General features: G+C 32.8%; 1 protein-coding gene, 1 long non-coding RNA gene and 1 other non-coding gene across 3 annotated transcripts; 2 read left to right on the forward strand and 1 right to left on the reverse strand.

Moving 5' to 3' along the window:
- Window positions 1-1,489: 1,489 nt before the first annotated feature.
- LOC107901894 (guanylate-binding protein 7) lies at window positions 1,490-7,596 on the forward strand. The gene is made up of 14 exons (XM_016828062.2): window positions 1,490-1,922; window positions 2,616-2,777; window positions 2,866-2,931; window positions 3,043-3,186; window positions 3,332-3,445; window positions 3,633-3,734; window positions 3,888-4,073; window positions 4,152-4,241; window positions 4,318-4,452; window positions 4,552-4,674; window positions 4,992-5,077; window positions 5,184-5,796; window positions 5,916-5,993; window positions 6,231-7,596. The coding sequence occupies exons 1-14, from the start codon at window positions 1,656-1,658 to the stop codon at window positions 7,272-7,274; spliced, it is 3,210 nt and encodes a 1,069-aa protein (XP_016683551.1). The 5' UTR covers window positions 1,490-1,655; the 3' UTR covers window positions 7,275-7,596.
- A 35-nt stretch (window positions 7,597-7,631) lies between these two features.
- On the reverse strand, window positions 7,632-8,656 carry LOC107901895 (uncharacterized). Its single transcript, XR_001685489.2, has 2 exons — window positions 8,074-8,656; window positions 7,632-7,953 (listed from the first exon to the last, which is right to left on the reverse strand). It is a non-coding gene; the product is annotated as an uncharacterized lncRNA (long non-coding RNA).
- Window positions 8,657-14,282: 5,626 nt separating this feature from the next.
- Window positions 14,283-14,389, forward strand: LOC121218841 (small nucleolar RNA R71). The gene has a single exon (XR_005915317.1). It is a non-coding gene; the product is annotated as a small nucleolar RNA R71 (small nucleolar RNA).
- The last annotated feature ends 10,451 nt before the right edge of the window (window positions 14,390-24,840 follow it).

A 24,840-nucleotide genomic window follows, 5' to 3' on the forward strand; every position in this document is an offset into this window, starting at 1 on the left:
GACCAAATTCCCTCGTCTTGTTATTATAGGTATTTATTTACATTTGTATTACTTTATGTTATAATTATATTTAAAGTTGATATAGTATGTATTTTAATAATTTAACAAGTTGCATTATATTAATTTTTATATTTTTATTTATTTACTTTTTGTTAAAGATAAATGATCAAAATAGTTATGTTTGTTTGTCTTAGGTTACATTTTAGTCACTTATATTTGAAATATTACGTTTTAGTCACTTACGTTATCGTTTTGTTACGAAATGGTCACTTTGCCGTTAAGTTTTGCTACCTCCCAAATGGTAATCCGACGTGACAGTTAAAATGGGTTTTAAATGCCAATGTGGATGAGAAAAGTTAAAATTTTTTTTATAAAAATAGAATATAAATTTTGCCCTAAAACTCAATTTGCTCCTGTTTAAAAATAAGCAACATTTGAGTTTTTTTTTGTTACCATAAGAGAAAAGAAGAAGAAGAAGAAGAAATTGACACACCAACCTCTATACTTACTTGCTATTGGAGTTGCTCACAATATACAAATAAACAAAGATGAAGCATGTTCTTTTTGTCTGTAAATATACAAAAAAAAAGATGAACCACATTTTTGTAAAAAAAACCATAATATCTGAATCCAAAACTGAAGTAAATAACAAAAAAAAAATCCATTACTTACTGTAATTCATGCCTGGACCTTCCATTAAATCGATCCTTTGTTTTTCCATTTTGAATAAAAAATCCAACTGATTGATGGAGCAGTCAATTTAATTTCTACTGTTTTGGTTCAATAAAGATAACTATAAAAATAAATAGTTTTTTTAGTCAAAATGGAAACAAAAACCAAAACAAAAAAGAGACCAAGCGTTATTTTTTTCCGGTTCAAGGATGAATCTAATGCATTGGTCTTGATTATTTTGGGAAACCAAATTAATATTTTCTTTTAATTAATTTAGAAATTTCAATCAATTAAATTTATTTAATTAAAAAATCAATTAATTTATTTGGTTGGATATCCACGTTGGTATTTAAAACTCATTTTAACTACCACACTGGACTGCCGTTTGGAAGTTAATAGACCTTAACGACAGAGTGACCATTTCGTAATAAAACGAAAACATAAATAACTAAAACTTAACATTTTAAACATAAATGAATAGAATGTAACCTGATACAAATAGAAGTGACTATTATAGTAGTTTACCCTTTTTATACATAACTTAGTTTTCTTTGGGGTTAAAAAATATCTTAGTTTTATATTCATTAAGAAAGACTAAAGTCACGAAGGGAGTAGGAAATAAACTAAAAGAATAAACTCTTGAATAAAAAGAAAATCCAAAAACTTAAGCTGTCGTGCAGCGTATGAGACTAAGCAAATGGAAAGACTAAAACACCCTTACTCTACACGCGCATTAAACAAAGAAATCAAATACATCAGCGTAATTTCGAATGTCATCACCGTCCATATAAAATAATAAAAGCCCAAAAGCGTGTATCGCTTCATTTCCCTCCCCAATTTGAAACCTCTCTTTCTCTGTGGGGTGGAAAACCCAATATAACGTTGCAAGAACATAGTCCCCAAAAAACTTTCTAAATTAGAATCAAAAGCGAAGAGAAATTAGAGAGAAAAATTAAGTGAACAACGCAGGATCTCAAGAAAAGATGATGAGACTTTTTGGTATGGGAAAGGACTCCGCCGTAGATGTGTCGCCGCAGTCATTCGGTCATTCGGCGTCTGCATCAGCGTCTGTGTCGGCCGCCCCGGTGACGGGTCCCGCAAGGCCTGTTCGGTTGTTGTACTGTGACGAGAAAGGGAAGTTCCGGATGGATCCGGAAGCGGTCGCGGCTTTGCAGCTTGTTAAGGAACCAATTGGGGTCGTTTCTGTCTGTGGCCGGGCTCGTCAAGGCAAGAGCTTTATTTTAAATCAGGTAATTTTATTTATATTTTCTGTTTACTTGTTTTGAAGATAAATTGGAGGAAATTTATGTTCTTTCGGTGTTTTCGTAGGCGAAATAACGAATTCTAAGGTTTGTGACTTTAGTAGTAGGGATGCCGTAAATTTAGGGTTTTAAAGGGATCAAGTGTGGAATGTAGCATTTTGGTTTAAATTTTCTGGTTTTAGAAGCCTTCATTTATTATACCCGTGACATCAACATCAAATTTAAGTTTCTGCAAGTGCATTTCAGCTTACAAATATACAACCAACGAGGTTGAGTACTATGCTTTCTAGAAAGATCTTAGGTAGAGGTAAATATAGTTTTTGAGTTACAATTTATAAGCGAGCATGAGTGAAGAGATACTTATATATAAGCGTCCGATGTGAACATGTTCACTCTGTGCATGGGAGTTTAATGCAAATGCTACTATAAAACTTAGTTGAATGATCCAAGTCTGACCAGCTGTTTATCATTTTTGATAGACCTTGATTTGAGATGGTTTAGCTTGTATCCTTTTGTTCTCAACCCTTGCAGAGGGTGGATATTTGAGCTATGTTTGGTTTCATGGTTAAATATTATGTAATTGTAAATGATTTTCCCTAATTGAACCTTGTATGGCATCTGTTTTTTTTTTGTTTTTTCTGAATCAGCCTTTGATTGTTTTTTTTTTTTTTTTTGCTATAGCTTCTTGGAAGGAGTAGTGGATTTCAAGTAGCACCAACTCATCGTCCGTGTACAAAAGGGCTTTGGTTGTGGAGTGCACCATTAAAGAGAACTGCTCTTGATGGAACTGAGTACAATCTTTTGCTGTTAGATTCTGAAGGAATAGATGCCTATGATCAAACAGTTTGTTTTCGCTTACCTTTTTGACAATGGATTGGTTGTAAGTAGTTTGATTGTTTTGACTTATGCTTGTATCTTGTAAACTTGACAGGGAACATACAGCACACAGATTTTTTCATTAGCTGTCCTCTTATCTAGTATGTTCATCTACAACCAGGTCTGTATTTTCTTAAAGAAAGTATTGAGATTTTTTTCCTTCTGACTGGCTTGTTAATGAGGGTCCTTTTACCATTTCCCCAAGTTTTGATTGTCTACTTCTGATATTTAGATGGGAGGTATAGATGAAGCTGCACTGGATCGTCTTTCTCTTGTCACTCAGATGACAAAACATATTCGAGTTAAAGCTGGAGGAAGAACAACCTCAGCTTCTGAACTAGGGCAATTCTCCCCAATCTTTGTTTGGCTTCTAAGGGTAATATTTGATTACAAACAGACCCATTTAAAATCTGTTTTATTGTTGGTTATCCTGTGTTTAGTTCTTTATTATGGCTGTTATGTTCTTATGGTTGTCAAATCTACTTTCTTAAGTTCTCTATTGTAAAATATTCTTCTTGCAGGATTTTTATCTGGATTTGGTGGAGGATAATAGGAAAATAACTCCCCGTGACTACCTAGAACTTGCTTTGCGGCCAGTTCAAGGTAGTGGGAAGGATATAGCTGCCAAAAATGAGGCAAGTCTTAACATAAATTTTAATTGGGGAAGTAAAAGAAATCAATATTAATTCTGTGGAAGCTTGATGAAAAATGAAAAGGAAGTGTCTTTAAAGTGTCTTATTGATTAATATGCAAAATTTGTTGCATGGTTATGCATGCAAATTATGTGATAGACACTGATCATTTATGTTTAATTGTTGATAGATCCGAGACTCTATTCGAGCTTTATTTCCTGATAGAGAATGCTTTACCCTTGTGAGGCCTTTGAACAATGAAAATGATCTGCAAAGGCTTGATCAAATTTCGGTCAGTATCCAACTGTTCTCATATATGCTATTCCCTCTCTGATTTCTTATCATCCTTTTGCCTCCTCTTTCTCCTTCCCTCACCCATTGCTGACTGTCTTTTTCGTTTAGCATGCATAATATTCTTTATTAAGACCTTAGGTTTCATGTGTAGCTTGACAAACTGAGACCTGAATTTCGAGCTGGGCTTGATGCGTTGACAAAGTTTGTTTTTGAGAGAACGAGGCCAAAGCAGGTTGGGGGTACTGTACTGACAGGGCCTGTTCTTATTGGTATCACACAATCATATCTGGATGCTTTGAATAATGGTGCTGTGCCCACAATATCTTCCTCATGGCAGGTTAGTTACCTTTATCTGGAAATGCTATGGGATATGTCATTAAGTGGAATCAAACCGGGTTAATAGTGTTATTTTCAGAGTGTTGAAGAAGCTGAGTGTCGGAGGGCATATGATTTTGCTGCGGAGATTTATATGTCAACTTTTGACCGTACAAAACCACCTGAGGAGGTAAGTGATGTCTTTATCATAATTGTTGTGTGGCTGTTTTGATAAATTTTTACAATTCTAATCTTGATGGTCCTAGGTGGCATTGAGGGAAGCCCATGAAGAAGCAATTCAAAGAGCGCTGGCTGCATACAATGCCAGTGCTGTGGGGGTTGGTTCGATGAGAAAGAAATACGAGGAGCTTCTACAGAAATTTTTCAGAAAGGCATTTGAGGTATGCAGTAACTCAAAGGTTACATTTGTAGGCTAAGTCTTTATTTTATGTTACAAAATGAATATGTTGCCTCGAATTATGGGTTGGTCATTTATGCAGGATTATAAAAGGAATGCATTTATGGAAGCGGATATGCGTTGTTCAGATGCCATAGAAACCATGGGAAAGAGGTTGAGAGCAGCATGCCATGCCTCTGATGCAAGTATAGATAATGTTGTGAAGGTAAGTGGTCATTATCCGCTTGTTCTTATTCTTCTTGCAAAGGACTTTGACCTAATTGTGCAACTTTGTTTCTTCTCATTATCTTCCTTTTGAGATGATATTCCAGATTTAGATTTTAGATCACAAATATTGTAAGGATGAAGGCTAGTTAGCAGCCTACCTAAGTGGAGTTATCTTCTTTTGGCTTTCCTTTTCAGTTATAATCTATTACCTTTTTTTTATCCTATGGAAAGTTCGATTTTTCCTATGATATTATATGATATTGGGTTTTTCCAAATGATGCCATTCACCGGGTTTGATTAAAATGTTATATGCAGGTTCTTGATGCTCTTCTATCTGAGTATGAAGCATCATGCCATGGCCCTGGAAAATGGCAGAAACTGGCTGTATTTTTACAGCAAAGGTTTGTATCAATATATTTTTTTTCATTAAGATGGTCGTTCCTGGTGTTCTGGGGCTTAGATGTCTACTTTTGGATATTAACTTTATCTTTTTATGGTGTCTATCAGTATGGAGGGGCCGGTACTGGATTTAACCAAGAGACTTATAGATCAGATTGGATCAGAGAAGAGTTCCCTCGTATTGAAATGTCGTTCAATTGAGGATAAGATGAAGTTACTCAGCAAGCAATTGGAGGATAGTGAGAAATATAAATCCGAATATCTGAAGCGATATGATGATGCTATCAATGACAAAAAGAAACTTGCCGATGAATATGCGAACCGTATGAATAATTTACAAGCTGATAACAGTTCACTGAAGGAAAGATGTTCTAGTTTAATGAAAGCAGTAGATTCTGCCAAGCAAGAAATGTTAGACTGGAGAAGAAAATATGATCAGGTGTTGTCGAAGCAGAAAGCCAAAGAAGATCAGGCCACCTCAGAACTTGAAGTGCTCAAGTCGCGGAGCACTGCTGCCGAAGCTAGGCTGGCTGCTGCTAAGGAGCAAGCCGAGTCTGCACAAGAGGAGGCGGAGGAGTGGAAAAGGAAGTATGACTTTGCTGTTAGAGAGGCAAAAGCAGCTCTGGAGAAGGCAGCAATTGTGCAAGAGCGGTCAAGCAAGGAAACTCAACTTAGGGAAGATACTCTAAGAGAAGAGTTTTCACATACATTGGCTGATAAGGTGCTCTATTTCTCACCTCACTTTCATACACATTCTTGTTCACTCAATCATGTTTTTATGCTACTGTAATATGCAGCAAGAAAATTTGGTTTGTTTTTATGCTTATGAATTTGTTGCAGGAAGAGGAAATAAAGGAGAAGTCAGCAAAGATTGAACATGCTGAGCAGTCCTTGACAACTCTGAAGTTGGAGTTGAAGGTTAGCTTCTTATGATTATTCATTTCTATATATGCATTCTACATGTAATGCATTGGAATATGGTTACTTATTCTTAACTATGATTTATAATGACACTCAGTCAACCACTGCATGTAAACATCACACTAACTGGTTTAGGAGGCATACATGTTTCAATTTGACTTTATCTTTGAAGTTGCATGTGGTCCTGTGCATTTTCAAAGGTTGCCGTATTTAACAATGGGAAATGCTCTGCAGGCTGCTGAGGCAAAGATTAAGAGTTATGACACAGAAGTATCCTCACTAAAGGTTGAAATCAGGGAGTTAATTGACAAGGTAGAAAATACTAATGCCAAGGCCCTGTCATTTGAAAGAGAAGCGAAGATATTGGAACAGGAGAAGACACATTTGGAGCAGAAGTACTCATCCGAGTTTAAGAGGTTTGCAGAAGTTGAAGAAAGGTGTAGATCAGCTGAGAAAGAAGCAAAGAAAGCTACAGAATTGGCTGATAGAGCACGGGCAGAAGCAGTAGCTGCTCAAAAGGAGAAAAGCGAGATACAAAGGATGGCAATGGAAAGATTGGCTCAGATTGAGAGGGCCGAGAGGCAAATTGAGAACTTGGAGAGACAGAAAACAGACTTGGAGGATGAACTACATAGGATACGTTTGTCAGAGATGGATGCAGTTTCAAAAGTCGGTTTGCTAGAAGCTAGAGTTGAAGAGAGGGAGAAAGAGATCGAGTCATTACTGAAGACAAACAATGATCAGAGATCTAGCACAGTCAAAGTCCTTCAAGATCTTTTGGACTCTGAACGTGTGGCTCATGCAGATGCAAACAAAAGGGCCAAAGTACTTTCTCTTCAGCTGCAAGCTGCACAGGCAAAACTCGATTCACTCCAGCAGGAGTTGACTTCCGTTCATCTCAATGAAACGGCATTGGATAGTAAGCTCAAAACCGCTTCCCATGGAAAGAGATTGAGGGCAGATGATGTGGAAATGGGGGTGGGATCTGTGCAAGATATAGACATGAGTGATAGAATTTTAAGAGCAAATAAGAAGTCCAGGAGCACTACTGGCCCCATTTTGTATTCACAGTCAGGTGATGGTGGATCAGTGTTCAAAGGGGGTGATGACAACCAGAATCCGCAAAACAATCAGGAGGATTATACGAAGTTCACAGTACAAAAACTTAAGCAGGAACTGACGAAACATAATTTTGGGGCGGAATTGCTTGCGCTGCGGAATCCAAACAAGAAAGAAATCCTCGCACTGTATGAGAAGTGTGTTCTGCAGAAATCGTAACAATTTTTTCAGTTGATTAAATGAGTTGTACAAGGGTAATGCATGTATTCTACCATGTAGCTGATAATAATTATGAGTGTTATTAGGCTAGGGAAGGAGAAATTTATCAACTCCTGGAAATTCTGACCAACGTACGTTAACCAAAAGTCGATGTGTCTTTTGTTTAAATATCGATTTAAAACCGACGCTTAGGGTGAGGGTTGGTTTGATTGTTAGATTTGTGGCTTAGGTAAGTACACGCTAATTTAAGGAACGGTGTGATCTTTTAGCAGTTCAGATTGTTTGCGACCTCATGAAGGAATATTCAAGTTTGATGATTTTATTTTTCGTCTTCACCTGATTTACTCTAATTAATTATTATTCTTGAAATATAATATTATTGATTGTAACAGTACAAAGGTAGAGATACAGGAACATTGGAAAGTTAGACGAGATTACAATTAAAGATATGGTATGCACGCTTGATATAAAATCAAGTCGCATAGCAAACTAGAACAAAATACACTTGTATGAGGTCTTCATCACCTCAAAGAGAGCAAAGTAAGATTCAAGCCACTCCAAGGATGAATCTAACACGTTGAGACGAAAGTTGACAGCAAACAAGTGAACACATCACCTTGAATTGTTGAGCCCCTTTCCATGTCCTTTCTCCGGTGGTGATGGACACAGCATAGCAAACCTGAAAACAACATATATGCAGTTGCTAAAAATCAAAATAGTCGAAACAAGCTATAGAGGACTCGAGAAATAAAAACACGTAGAATTTGAGAAACATGAGCCTCTTAAGGCTCGAGAAAACCTCTACAAGGGAGGACCCAAAGGAAACCATTGGATACTTTCGTTATGCCGAGAAAAGAGAAATCCGTCTTCCACAACCGGAAAAGGAGGAGCTGGCAGTGAGGAGAAAAAAGAGAGGGAAAAGAAGAGAGGAGAAAGAAAAGAAAGGTAGGGAGGGACAGAAGGAACACATGGTCGTGGAGAATGGGTAGGCGGGTGGCAGCACCCGAGAGCATCGACTAGTGAGAGGGGGAAACCAAAAGCATGATTCACCAGCACGGTGAGAGGGAGAAAACAACGGGGGAAGAACAAAAGAAAAAAAACAAGTAGATAACAAAGGGAAGGAAAGGAGGGAGGAGGAAAGGAGGGAACAGGGGCGAAGGAGGATTTGGCCAACCGCCGGCAACGGAAACTGATAAAAACACTCTCCTTGGACTGAGTTTACGAGTCTTATTTTATTAACTTAATTCAATTTGAATTTTTTTCGAATAGAGTCGAGTGAAATGAAATTTAAGTTTAGTCGAGTTGAATTGAGTGAAATTAAAAAATTAAACATATCAAATAAAAATATTGTTACGATATGGTTAATTCCATGTTAGAGCACATAAAATTGAAGTCATATTTGAAATTTTTTTTCAAAGCAAAATAAAAAAAATATACTTAGAGTACGATAAATTTGAATAATTAATTAGACCCAAAATTATTATTTGAATAATTTGAATAATTAAATAGGTCCCAAAATTATTATTTTAGAAAATTTTAAAATTTTAATTTTTTTATAACTTTTTTTGATTTTTTTAAATTTTATATTTTTTAAAATATAAAATTTTAAAATTTTATAAATATTCTGAATTTTCAAAATTATTTTGAATTTTTTTTATAATTTTTGTTAAGAGAGATCGATTTATTTATTTTCAAAGTTACAGGGACCAAGAGTGTATTTACATCAATCTGTTATTCGAATTATTTGAGTTATTCGAATTGTGAAGTTCAACTCGACTTGAACTCGAAACTCGAATAACTTGAATAACTCGATTTGATTAACTCGAAATTCAATTTTTTTAATTTTTTTCAAATTTACTTGTTTTTTTGTGTTGACATAATAGTTTTTTTTAGTTAACTCAAAGAGTAGAATTCAAAACTTTTCCTATTTAAAAATTTAAATCTAATAGCTTCAATTGTTAAAATTCTTATATTAAATCTCTAGTGTGATATTTTTAAATTAAAAGAAAAACTTGAAAATGTTAATATTGATTTTTTTAAATAGCCATTTGAATTTATCATGATAAAATATTTTTTATTGGAATAATGTTCTCAAGAAAAAAAATAATGTCAACATTTTCATTGAAATATTTATTAATATTTAACTATTTAAACTAACTAATGAAAGAGAATCAAATTATATTAAAAATTAAAGTATATAGATTAAATCTTAAGTTTCACCATAGTATAAAAGACAAAATTTTTATTAGAATAATGTTCTCAAGAAAAAAATAATGCAAGTATTTTGATTGAAATATTTAATAATATTTAACTATTTAAACTAACTAATGATAGATGATCAAATTATATTAGAAATTAAAGTATAGAGATTAAAATTTAAGTTTCAACATAGTATAGAAGACAAAACTGAAATTTGACCATTGACTTATAAAAAGTAGTAGTACCGCACTAGTGGGCGCACCCTTTTTCTACTAGAACTGGTATGTACCGGTATAGGTCTGTTTCAATGCATCGATTTAGATTTATCAATGTTTTTTTAAATATTTAATATATAAAATATTTAAGTATATCAAATGAATTAGATTAAATAATTTTAAATATAAAAATATTAATTGATTATATAAATTATTCATCAATAAACTTCACAAATAAAATTTCGTCATTTAATAAATCTAAAATAAATAAGGAAAAAAACATCTCACACATTAAACAACAAAATTATCCACAGCATTATTTAAGAAAATCTACAATAATATCACCCCATACTAAATATATAAAATGAAAGCTTAATAAAAAAATACATATAAAGTTGTGTTTGCGAAGTTTTTAAAAATTTTATCCTTTTTTTTGGAGTTAGTTTGTTATTTAGTTTAAATTTTATTAATATTTTTTAAGTTGATTAAAAAAATATTTTAACATTATTCCTGCATGATCGGTGCACAATGTTTCAGTCAGTGCAATTGGAATTGATCAGAACGAGTTGGAGCAACCGGCACGGACTAGAATTTAAACTGGTGCAGAAAAAAAGAAGTGGTCATTCTGGTTTATTATTAGAACGATGCGCATTGGCTGGTGTAATTGAAACTGATGCGAAATCGACTACATTGCTTATAATACAAAAAAGAGAAGACAAGGAAACTCAAACGAAATGGAAAGTCGCATGTAAATTTCTAAGACCATTAAAGTATTCAAATTATATATAAGCACGTAACATTTTAAGAAAAAAAGTTTACGATGTTAATTATATGGACTAACTAATGACATTATAAATGTAACACCCATTACCTAGATCGTCAACAATTCCAAATAAACAATGCTACACCTAATACCTAAAGGAACTTACATATTTTCTTAACACATATATAGATTTTGGGAAACATGTTTTGGTGATGACAGTCAATAAAAACAAATTTCCAAATTCGTGCAATTCAATTCAATAACCAATAGACAGTGGTATCGCATGAATTACAAAAGTCACTTATACAAACATTAAAATTCAATAACACGGTAATATCCTACGTATATGCCTCACTGATAGTAACTTATACAATATAAAGGACTCAAACACGTTTACACTTTGCGTGATGTGACTCGGCTCGATGCTAAACTTCAATGACTATCTCCTTGCATTTGATCTCCAAAGTCCAACCTACGCGTGAAAAAAAAAACAATCTAACGTGCTAAGCATACCTTTATGCTTAGTAGTACTCAAGTGAATTACAATAAACATACATTTTTACAAGCTTTTTAAATTACTAAAACATGATATAAACAAATAGTATGCACCAACTTATAATAGGTAAAAAAATCATTCTCACCATTTAAAGCATGATTGATTTATTTACACAACTTCCATATTATCATTCAACATTACACACATATATCTAGACAATTCATTATGGCAGTATAGCATAATGTTTCAGTTCAAATTTTCTTGACAACCTTTAGTAATATTTGGTGACTCATACATCGAATGTACGAAATATTTCCATCCACCACTCCAATATATGCATCAAAATGCTCCACCCTACACTCCAAAATGAAATGCACCAAATTGCTCCAACCTATACTCTGAGATAGTAATGCACCAAAGTGCCATAATATAAACCATACACATCACATCTTGTACAAATCTCATACCTCACACAAAAGGCGTTATCTATTCCCATTGACATGCTAATTATATCACGATTAAGAACCACCAAAATACTAAGGCTACTAACAATTTACCATATCATTTATAAATTTCAATTAATATAACATACATTCATTCTATTCATGATATCATTATCCACATCTATTCATAATACGAAGAACACATACATATATGTACCATATGTAATCAATCATCAATATCAAATGGTTTAAACAATTCAGTTGTCATTTCACAATCTATGTTCTCTATTAAAGATTCAAAATTTATTGAAAGTCTTTATTTCATTATCATTCTTTCATGAATCAAAATAAAACGTAGTAATTCATTTAATAACAACTTAGTTTAGCATTTTCATTAATATGCACATTTTTTTTTATCTTTCACATATCACAACCAATTTTTCTTATTTACCAATTCTTACATTAAACTTTTTTATTACTAAGAATTTAACCATTTATTATTCCAACTAAACTTAAAGGTTAGTTAGACGTATATCTACTTTCTTATTGAATCCATCATTTAAACATAACATAAAATTTTTTTTCTAGAGTAATTACACTTAAGCTTGACAAAAGGTAACCTCTTCTTACTCAAATTTCAAGTATTATCATAAGTCTTGTCTCATTCACAACTATTCTTAAATATAAAATTAATTTTTTATTCATCTTAATAAACAATTTCCCCTAACAAAGCTAAATTTCAATATTGCCATACTCTTTTTGAAAATAGACTATCCTGCGTTTATATTCAGTTGAAAGAAAAGGCAGAAAACTAAAAACAAAATAAAAAACAAAACAAAAACAAAAGGCGCAAAGGGAGGCCCGATTCGTCCAAAAAACAAAGTCAAAAGCAAATCTAAGCTCTAAAAAATACACATTCTTAACAAACCCTAAAAAACCTTCCTGCAATCAGTCATCATTTCTGACAGTCCCTCTTCCTCTATAACTGATCGTCTCTTTAAGCTCATCTAGATGACCGTCAATAACCTTGTGGTCTCCTCTAGTTAAGGTGTTCCATTTGTTTGACTCAAACTTCAAAGGGGAAATTTGTGGATCCGTTTTGTCCAGTAGTACTTTGTCTCCAAACTTAAATTGGTTCGTTCTCATCACATGCACGTCATGTGTAGCTTTGTCTCTTCATCATGTTTTTTCGTTTTCTCCTCAGCATGCATTCGCCATTCATCTAGTTCATCGAGTTGTACCATTTACTCTTCACATGTTGTTCTGTTTCTATCTCCTTAACTGAAACATGGCTCCATCATGTTTTTACGAGGGATTTCCTACAAAGAAGGTTGAGCCACATGGTTACTAACATTAATAGAACATTTAATCTCATCTTGCTCACTAGAGACTCTTACAGAATCACGTGCTTGAAGAGTAATATTTTCATCACCTACACGAAGCACAAGTTCACCCATACCAACATCGATAATAGTCCTAGCAATGGCTAAAAAGGGTCGACCTAAAATCAAATGTACTTTACTATCCTCATCCATGTTTAACGAAACAAAGTCAACGGGGAATATGGATTTATCAATTTTCACAAGCACATCCTGAATAATACCCCTAGGATATCTAATGGTTCTATCTGCTAATTTAATACTCATCCTAGTGTGTTTGGGTTTCCCAAAACCAAGTTGTTTAAATATTTTACAGGGCATGACATTAATGCTAGCCCTTAAATCAGCCAAAGCATTATCAATATTTAAATTACCAATGATACAAGAAATAGTAAAACTTTCTGGATCTTTTAGTTTATTATATAGTTTATTTTGGAGAATGGCTGAGCAAATTGTGTTGAGCTCTACAGTCGACGAATCATCTATCTTCCTCTTATTTGTTAACAACTCTTTTAAGAATTTGACATAATTTGGCATATGTGAAAGAGCTTTAACAAATAATAAGTTAATGTGTAATTTTGTAAGAAGCTTAAGAAATTTACCATATTTTTCGTTCATGTGGTCTCTCTTCGATGCATTAGGATGACACTCGAGGTTTGTATTCTTTAACAACCGGCTTTTGCTCTTCCTTACCTTTTTCAACCTCATCATTTTTTACCACATCTCCTTGCCTCAGTTCTTGTTCAGGTTCAACTAACCCTTCCACGTATCAAACAGTAATTGCGTGAAGCTGCTCCCTTGGGTTAGTTTTAGTATTGCTAGGCAACCTACCTTGTGGTCTTTTCGAAATTAATTTAGAAACTTGACCTATTTGATTTTCGAGTCCTTGAATCGATGCTTGCTAATTTTTCAGTGCAGCTTTAGTGTTTTGAAAATGAGTTTCTGAAACCAAGATAAACTTTGTCAACATCTCCTCAAAGTTTGACTTTTTCTCTTACTGATAAGGTTGTTGGAAGCCTGGAGGTGGTTTGCTCTTTGATTGACTTAACCACCCCAAAAGAAATTGGGATGGTTCCTCCAACTTGCATTATAGTTATTACTATAACGGTTATTTTGAGGTCTAGAATTGTTTCCCATATAATTGACTTGTTCATTCTCTATGCTAGGACCGAAGGGTAAACATTCTGGATTATTCATTCCACCTCCATTTGTATCGCATTGCATCACCTAATTTACCTGCGTAGAAAAATTTAAACCTTCCATTTTCTTATTTAGTGTTTCTACTTGGTTTGATAATATGGTGATTGCATCTAGATTAAAAACACTAGCTGCTTTCATCGGCTTTGTTCGCATGACTTGCCACTGATAATTATTCAGTGCCATCTCTTCTATAAACTCATAAGCAGCTTCAGGTGTTTTATTGTTCAGTGTTCCACCGGCTACTGCATCAATTAGTTTCCTAGTTGAGGGATTCAAACTGTTGTAGAAGGTTTGAACTTGCAACTATAAAGGTAACCCATGATGAGAGTACATTTTCAATAAATCCTTGTATATCTCCCATGCATCATACAATGTTTCTAAATCAATCTGGGTAAATTAAGAAATATCAATCCTCAACTTAGTTGTCTTAGCCAGTGGGAAGTACTTCAGAAGAAACTTCTCGATCATTTGAGCCTATGTAGTGATGGAACCTAGTGGTAAAAAGTTTAACCATTATTTTTCCTTGTTCCTCAACGAGAATGGGAACGATCATAAGCGAATGGCGTCATCAGTGGCACCATTAATCATGAAAGTGTCACAAATCTATGGGAAATTAACCAAATGAGTATTAGGATCTTCATCTTGCAAACCATCGAACTGGACATTCTATTGTACCATCTGAATTATGTTTAACTTTAGCTCAAAATTGTTCGCAGCAATGGTGGGTCACACAATACTCAATTCAGCCCCAGTCAGAGTGGGCTTGGCATAATCATACATAGTATAAGGAACAAGAGCTCTAAGAGGTAGTTGAATATTCTAATTATCACCCATCTCCTCAGTAATAATGTTTCCCTCTTATTTGTCTACTATATTTTGTCGACTCTGTCTTACTTCTCTATGATTTCTGCAAACAGTACTTTCAATTTCACTATCGAAAAGCAATGGTCGCGATAGGTTTCCTTTAGTCATAAACTAAAAAAACCTGCCAGAACGAAACAAAAGAAAAATTAGAATGTAAAAATTAAACTAAAAACGAAAATATAAAAAAATAAAATAAAATAAAATAAAATAAAATAAAATAAAATAAAAATGGCTAAATTAATTAAAATCAAGTGTTCCTAATATATTAGTCCCCGACAACGACGCCAAAAACTTGATGTATCACGAAACTAACTAAAAATACGATGAAGGCAAGTGCACTTATCGATAAATAGTATAGTTATGGTGAGTAGAGATATTGTATTCACAAAGACTAAAAGTATTTGTAATTACTATTTTCCTATTATTTAGTCGACAAATTGGAGTGATTGGTTTTAAACGAGAATTACTAAATTAATCTAACTAAGAACTCAACAGAAAATAAATCAGGAAGATAACCGAAAGATAACCAATGAGAGAGGCAATACCTAGAAAAGAATCTGACTAGACTTCATCTATTATTATGAATCTAAATTAAATGATTTATTCACTTGGTGTCTTGATCTGTAGAAATCTCTAAATTATGCTAATATCTCTTTCAAGAGTAATAGCAACTGACTCTAGGTTGATTAATTGAAATTTCTTTCTAACTAAAACCCTTATTATCGCATTAACTCGATTTATGGATTCCCCTATTAGATTTGACTCTAATCTGGTAGATTTATGTCATCATATTTCTAGGATTGCATACAACTCCACTCAATTATGCTAGATCTACTCTTAAATAAGGAATTTTCCTCCTTTGATTTAAGCACATTAAAAATGAATTAATATCTCGAAAATATTAAAACAAGAGATAGACACACATAATTGAGAACAAGAATCAAGTATTTATCATGTAAAACAAAAATTAAATAATAGAATTTATACATGTTTCATCTTTCCTAGGTATCTAGGGAATTAGTTCATGATTGTGAATAAAAACATTTCAAAGTCAGAATAACCACCAGAAATAAAGAAACTCATAAAAACTTCAAAAGAAATTAAAAGGAGGTTTTTGATCTCGATGGAAATCTATTTCAGAGTTGGCTCCAATGGTGTTCTTCGAGTTGTTTTATTCAATATTATTTGATGGCTCATTCTCTCTTCTTCTACTTGGTATTATAGACTTTAGAATACTCAGAAAGCCTAAAAATTATATTTTTCTGCATCTTTGGGTAGCAAGTTGCGAAATCGATACGGTCTGGCACATGACTATGTGTCCAGCCCATGCAGCTCACACGACCTTATGTCCAACCCGTGTGGCTCCTGAAATCTGCTCTTTTTGTCTGATTTTCATTCGCTTCTTACTTCTTTTGCTTCCAAATGCTCACCTAAGTATAGAAACATGAATTTAAAGGATTAGGAGCATAAAACTCACCAATTTGCACAAATAATCATCCAAGAACACATTAAGATCGAGATTAACATATGTTACTTTCATCACTTATCAATATGATCAGACACAAAAACACACTTACATTATAAAAATTCATCCAACTCATTAGACACACACAAGTCCTATATTGTTTTGCCACTTCTAAAACACTCAAGGCATAAGACATTTTCAACTTAACTAAATTATAACTTCTTTCTTTTTCAAATTTGACACTACTTCTTAATCTCCCCTTTTTGATATTCCCAATCTTCACAACCTCTTTCTTTTTTCAAATTAGCTAAAACATAACTTCTTACTAAAATGAAAAATGAAAAATGAAATACAATATGAACCCAAAATTTCTCACATTACTTAACCTTTCCATGCTTTCTAAATTTTATTTTTCAATTCTAAACTTTCCAAAGCTAAAATTATGTTTAAAAAGGCTTCATGAGTGGAACTTTTGATGGTTTTCAAGAAATTAACTAGGATTTCATTAGAGTTTCAAATGGGAGTGGTATAAAGAAGAGAGAATATGAAAAGAGATAAAAGGAGAATTTTTCTCATGAAAAATGGTTGTTGTTTTCTTGTTGGAGGAAAGAGGGGGTTCTTCCCTTTTTTTCATCTCAAAAAATCATATTAAAACTCCCCTTATGATCCCTAAATCCAACGGCTAGTTTTAATCTTGAATTAAATGATCTAAGGGCTAGAAATTACTCTTAAAAATGATCCAAATCCCTCCAAAATCAATGGACAAGATTGCACATAAGATTTTAAATCTTTTAGAGTTGTGTGACTTGAATCTCGTTTTATCTGGCTTGAAAAGTTCGAGTTGCAACTCACTTGTTAAAGAAATAAAATAAAGAGATAAAATTAGGGATCTTGTTTGGAGAACTTGAGGAAGACATTTACATGAAACAACTAGAGGGTTTCATAGTCTCAAGAAATGTAGACTATTTTTACTTGCTGAAAAAGTCTCTTTATGGCCTAAAACAGTCACCTAGGTATTGGTACAAGAGGTTTGATTTCAAAAGAAACAGTTTTGAAAGTAGTGTTTATTTTAAGAAGAGTTTTGATGGTTCATCTGTATATGTATTCCATTATGTTGATGACTTGTTAATAGCAGCCAAAGATAAAGGAAAGATAAGAAACGTCAAATCCCAGTTTAGTAAAGAATTTAAGATGAAAGATTTGGGAGTAGCAAAGAAGATACTTGGGATGGAGATTCTCAAAGATAGAAAAGCATGTACACTGTACCTAAGTCAGAAAGGGTACATTAAGAAAGTTCTTTGCAGGTTCAATATGTAAAGTGTTAAGCCTATTAATACTCCATTAGTAGCCCATATCAAACTTTCAACAGCCTTGTCTCTGTAATCAGATGATGAGATTAACTACATATCACGAGTTTTATATCCTAGTGCAGTGGGATTTCTCATGTACGTTATGGTTTGCTCACGTCTAGATTTATCATATGTAGTTAGTTCAATTAGTAGATAAATGGCGAATCCTGGTAAGGAACACTGGAAAGTAGTTTAGTGGATTTTTAGATACTTACAAGGTACTATTTATGTTTTCTTACAGTTTGGAAGAACTAGTGATTGAGTCATTGGGTACGTTGATTTTGATTTTGCTGGAAACCTTGATAAAAGGTCTCTCATAGGGTATGTATTTACTGTTGGGGGTTGTGCCATAGTTGGAAAGTCAATTTATAGACTACAATTGCTTTGTCTACTATTGAAGTTGAGTACATGATGGTTCTTGAGGCTTGTAAAGAAGCTATTTGGTTAAAGGGAATTATTGGTGAACTCAGTAAAGAACTTCAGATCAGTACAGTCTTTTGTTATAGTCAGAGTGTCATCTTCCTTAAGAAGGATCAAATGTTTCATGAGAGTATGAAGCGAGCTGATGTTCAGTATCATTTTGTATGTGATATTATTACTCATAGTGATATTGTTGTGAGAAAAGTTAGCACTCATGATAATCCTGTAGATATGATGACTAAGTGACTTCCTATATACAAGTTTGAGCATTGCTTGGACATGGTCAGTGTTCATTATTGAAGAATACCCTTTAAGGTGTTTCATGGAAAAGGTGGAGAACTTGTTCATTGGAAATTTGTGTTAAGGTGGAGATTGTTAGAGTTGTGTGACTTGAACCTCGTTTAATCCGACTTGAAAAGTCTGAGGTGCAACTCACTTGTTAAATAAATAAAATAGAAAGACAAAATTGGGGATTTGTGGTGGGCTATGGCCTCGGGTTGAACAAGTTGAATCCATATAGGACGATACTTCTTTTATTAGACGTTGATTAAAAAAAAGGTCGTTTAATCTTTAAAACATTGCATAGCCATAAATCTCTTGTATTGTTGTTTATCAACATTAGTGAATTTCTCCTCCTTTATCCGTGATTTTTCCCAATAAGGGTTTTCCACGTAAAATCTGCGTGTTCTTATTTTTCTTTATTATTGATTTGCGATAATTCCTACTTCCATTATAGATGTATGTTACAAAAAATCCAAAGACCTAAATTAGCTCTTAAATATACTTTCTTGAAAAGTCACCACTTTACCATTAATAAGCCCCAAAGGCTAAAATTAAATCACAAGTTTAATCTATTGGCTCTCATAGAACCCATGTTTACTTATAATCTATTTTACATCAAATTTTAAATTCACCATAAATCACATGTCTTATTACTCTATAAGTCATTTAACAATTTATTCCTTTATAAATTACCCAACCTCCTAAATTGGGAAAAATAACTTATCATGTCTTACTTTCCAAATTAAACCTAATATATCAAAATAAATTATACTTTATCACCTTTAATAATCATTTTTGGTATTTAACTAACTCTACAAAATTTTTTAATAAATTTAAATTCTTTCTCTTGAAAATTTTATGATCCCCATTCTTAGAATATTACTGTTAATGACATTGAAATTTTTCTTGGGGTGTTAAAATAAAATTATAGAGAAAAAATTATGTTAGAAATTAAAGTATAAAGATTAAATTTTAAATTTAGGCATAATAGAAAAGCCAAAACTAAAATTTAGCATTTTTATAATGTTAAAAAAATATGGCACTAAATGGATTGGTGGGACACGTGCCAAATGAAAGAAGGCATTCCATTTATATGTACTTATATAAATTCTTCTAATTAGATTTATAAAAATAAAGAATTTCTTATTTGTGCTTTTTGTTTATGCTCTTAAGTGTAATCTATAAGTTTGTACAAGATATCATTTAAGTTTAGTTATAGAAGGCTGTATTCATTTCTACAATCCATAATGTTTAGATTGTAAAATATTAGATATAAAACTTCATAAATCAAGTTCTGTCATGTCAGATCATCAATGATAAAAGCTAAAGATGAAAACATACCTTAATCCTTCGATATGTTAAAAATTTCATGCATTATGATTTTGATATTCTAAACTAACACATAAGTATTTTAGAGAAGTGACTCTTTTTTTTTGAAGATAGCATGTTGGAAAAGTTGTATATGTGTAATTTAGGGGCCATAACCTTAATATATAACTTTTGCATATTAACCTCAATTTTTAATTAGCCTATCATAAATTAGACTTTAGTAACTAGAATATCTACACATATTTGGCAAATACTTTATGTTAGAGTTGAGTGTCTCGAATCCTTGTTAAAATAAAATACAGTGGTAAAATAATATAAAACTAAAATCCATATAGAACTATACTTCTTTTATTTTTATATAGATTCGAATGAGGTTTTTCAACCTGTAACAGCCTGATTTTAGGCCTAGTCAGAACAGTGCTTTCGGGACCACAAATCCGACGAGAAAAAAATTATTTTTATTATATTTTTATGGTCTACAATTTTACGGAATGATTTTTTGAAAATTTCATTAAAAAAAATCGACATTTGGGCACTCAATTTAGCCATAAGGACTAAATTGTAAAAGTGCAAAAGTTGAGTTCTACATGTTAGAAGTGTCCAATTGTTATGAAATTTTAAAATGAAGGTCCTTAAATGGTAATTAGACCATTGGTTAAATTGTGGACAAAAATGGACATGAGATAAGTGAAATAGGAAATTTTTAAGTTAGGGGCATTTTGGTAATTTGGTAATTAAAAAGTATTAAAAAGAAAAAATAGGCAAAAAATCATCATCTTCAACCTCATGGCCAAAATTAGCAAGGGAGAAGCCATGGTTAGGGTTTTCAAGCTTCCAAGCTCGATTGTAAGTCCGTTCTAACCCCGTTTTTAATGTTCTTTACGTTTTTGGAGTCCCGGTAACTTGATTTAGCTTATTCTAGCAATAATTTAGCCTAGGGTTTATATTTGGAAAAATACCCATAGGTGAAATGTGTTTATTTTGATGTTTTATGGTAGAATATGAAGCTAGAAATTATGTTAAACAACTTTTACTAAGCGATGTTAAACGACATAATCAGTAAAAATACCTAATGTTCATAAGTAAGTGTTAAATGAGAATTTGATGTTGCCATACAAGGGAAAAATGTTCAGAATGTAATAAAACATAAGAATAAGAGATGAAGTTTAATTTCCGAGCTTTGGGGCAAAAGTGTAAATATGCAAAAGTTTAGAGGCAAAATCATAATTTTCCAAAGTTTGAGTCAGGGACTGTTTTGATGAATGTGAGTGTTAAATAAGTTAAATGTGTCATTATAAGTCAAGAAAGACAAAGAATTGACTTTGATTAGTGAAAAATAAAAGTGAGAAATTCCCAGTTGAACCTTCGGAATAAACATGGATACAAATAAAGTCACAGAAATGATTACATGTGTGGCACGGACTGTGTGTAGTCCACTATGTGAAAATGAATGTGATGGTCACGTGTGTAGTACTACGTGCAGGCTACTACGTGTACCAGAATGATAGGTCGCATGTGTAGTACTATGTACAGGCTACTATGCATACCGAATAGCTTCAATCACGTGTGTAGTACTATGTGCAGGCTACTACGTGTATTGGATAGTGATGGTCACATGTGTAGTACTATGTGTAGGCTACTATGTGAACCGGTATCATTAATTATAATGTGGTTGCTATGTGTTGATCCCACCAGATATCATTGATTACAAAGGGTGGTTGCTGTGTACTGAATCCACCGTGTATCTATTATTATTCCGAAGTGTTCATCGGGAAATTGACTAAGTGAAAATACATGAGATCATGTTAGTGTAATTGAGTAATGAATATATGTGTGGAATTTAATTGAATATTGACTTGAAAATGGCAAAGTGAATTTTGAATTGGATAGTGATTGATAGTTAAAAAGTGAAATTATGAAAAAGTAGAATTAGCAACAAAATAGTTTTGGACAGCAACAATCATGTGACTTTGAAAAATCGCAAAAAATGGTGAAAATAGAATTAGAGAGTGAATAAGATATAAAATGAAATCTTAATTAGTCTATTTTTACATAAAAGAAATAGAGCAAGCAAAAGATTTATATATTTTGAGATATTTGAATTTTAGTGAGACAGGGATGGATTGATTTCGGAATCCCCTGTTCTGATTTTGGAAAATCATTAAAAATTGTATAAAAATAATTATGAGTTATAATTTATATGATTAGAATCCAAAAATGAGTCTATTTTCAAGAGAAACAAACGAGAGCACTATTTGAATTCTATACAATGAGATAATTCATTTTTAGTGAAGAGTGGCCAGAACTGTCAGACTACGTAACTGGGTAAATTTTAAAGAATAAACTGTACTATTTGGCTAAACCAAAAATTCTGAAAATTTTTGGTAAGAAGATATATATGTCTAGTTTCAGGAAAATTAACGGTTCTTAATTTAGAGTTCGGTATCTCCAAATAAAAATAATTTAGTGATACTGACTCAGATAGACAGCTTTGAATATACATAAGGGTGAATAAAGAAACTATAGAAAATGTTATTTCTAAGAGTGTTAAGTACACTAAGGGTGTGGAATGGAGAGGAGGAGGAAAATCAAATATATATATCAATGATATATGTATAATTGGTTATATGATCAATTATAATCGATAAACGTGGAAATAGAAATGATGCTTACATTTGTATATTATTGATATGGTTTAAGCTCATATTGGAAAATAAAGTTTCATAGTATGTAGGTATGATATATTTGGTATAGGATTTGGTATGAAGTAAGGCCATGAATGGTATATGGATTAAATGCACTAGCTTGCGACTATGGTTGAATGATATATTATTGTTTTGTGTGATATTCGTAAGAAATGGGTGTGGAAAGGAAATGAAATACTAAGTTCATACTTGAAGAATAAAATGACGAAAAAGAGGATGATGAGTTGATTCGATGTTGTTATTTAAGCTTAAGTGATGTTTGCATTGCAATACTAAGAATTTTATAAATGTGTTAATGAAGGGTAAAATCGCTAAATGTTGAGTTAAATGGTGAATACGTATTAGTATTGAAGTTAATGATATTGAATTGTACGTGAATTAAATGGAAGTTTCTAGTGATATGTTTTGAACTAAAAGAATTATGGTGCTATTGAAATGTATATTGAATTGAGAAATTGATTTGAATTGTGAACATGAGAAATTGTGAATTGAATGAAATAAAAATGAAGCATTGAATTACATGAGTAAGTATCGGGTCTCGTAGGCCCTATTTGTTATAATTATAGTATTTTGAAGTTATAATGTAAAGATTTATAAAAACATGTTAATAATTTGGAAAACCTTAATTTGAATGAAATTTTGTAACTCGGTTTAATAGGTATGCAAATGTATGTGTTCTAGTAATGCCTCGTACCCTATTCTGGTGTCGAATACGGGTAAGGGGTGTTACACAACCTTACTACACTTAATCTATTTGAAATTGATTAGAATAAGGTTTTTCAACCTATATAAAGATGTAGTCTAAACTACTTTTGTATCATTTGAATTCGAAATTAGTGAATTTTCTTCTCCTGTCCCATTGGTTTTTTTGAAAGGGTTTCCACGTAAAATCTATGTGTTCTTATTTTTATTTCTTTTTGCTTTGCAGTCGTTCTATGTTGTTATTGTCGACGTTCAACTTTTACAAATTGGTATCAAGAGCTTTTTGGGTTGCTTGTCTTTATCACGGTAATGGCGACATTGAAGTATGATATTTTGCTGTTAGATCGTAACACTAGATTCAAATTGTGGCAGATAAAGATACAGAAAATTCTTATGCAAATGGATTTGGAGGATGCTCTGCTAAGGATAGATAATATGCCTTCGACATTGACGGAGGAAAAGAAGAAGCATAAAGATCTAAAAGCTTTAACGCAATTACATTTGCATTTGTCAAATGAAATTTTATAGGACGTAATGGAGGAAAAGACCACCACTGCATTATGGGCAAAGCTGCAGTAGCTATACATGTCAAAAACTCTAACTAGCAAGTTGCATATGAAGTAATGTATTTATTCTCATCGTTTGGAGGAAGGTGCATCTCTGCACAAACACTTTTAAAGAAATTCTCTCAGACCTAGAGGCCATAGAGGTTTAGTGTGATGAATAAGATTTAGGGTTAGTTCTACTTTGTTCGTTGCTCTCGTCTTATTCAACCTTTAGAGATACAATTTTGTATAACCACAAATCTCTCACAATTGATAAAGTTTATACTTCCTTCACCTCGTATGAAAAGAGGAAACATCTTATGGTTGGATCTGACTCTTAAGGAGAGGGTCTCATTATTCATAGGAGACAAGAACTAAATACTGATGATAATCGTGGGAGGACACTGAAACAAAATCCTCGCAGTAAATCTAAGGGTAGATCTAGATCTTCAAATAGAGGTAAAACCTGTAACTTCTACAAGATGAAAGGGAACATTAGATTTGAGTTCTATAAGATGCAGAACAAGATCAAAAGGGAGGCTGCGAATCAAAAGGGAAAACAACCAAAATAGTTTGGTGAAGCTGATGTTGTAGAAGACTACAACGATGGTGAGCTCCTAGTTGGTTCTACTAACAACTCTAAAGTGAGCGAAGAGTGGATCCTCGATTTTTGTTGCACCTTCCATATGAGTACCAATTAAGATTGGTTTACAACATATGAAACAGTGTTTGAAGGTGTTGTTATGTAAAATCGCAGGTATTGGCATAATCAAAATTAAGATGTTCGATGGAGTCGTTAGAACACTTAGTGGCGTATGTCATGTACCAGAAGTGAAGAGGAATTTGATTTAGATGAGTACTCTTGATTCAAAAAGGCACAAGTACACAACTGAAAGTGGGGTTCTGAAGATTGGCAAGGGTTCTCTAGTTGTGATGAAAGTGCAGAAAAAGACTGTCAAGTTATAAGTTTTACAAGGTTTTACTATTACTGGTGATGCAACCATTGCTTTCTCTTCCTTATCAGATGGTGATGTTACTAGACTTTGGCATATGCGTCTAGGACAAATGTGTGAGAACGACATGAAAGAATTAAGCAAAAGAGGACTTATTAATAGACAATGCATTAGCAAACTGAAGTTCTATGAGCACTATGTTTTTGGGAAGCAAAAGAGAGTTTGATTCACCATAAGAATCCATAACATGAAGGGAA

This window comes from Gossypium hirsutum, chromosome D06, assembly GCF_007990345.1.
Source record: "Gossypium hirsutum isolate 1008001.06 chromosome D06, Gossypium_hirsutum_v2.1, whole genome shotgun sequence".
Taxonomy (NCBI): Eukaryota; Viridiplantae; Streptophyta; class Magnoliopsida; order Malvales; family Malvaceae; genus Gossypium; species Gossypium hirsutum.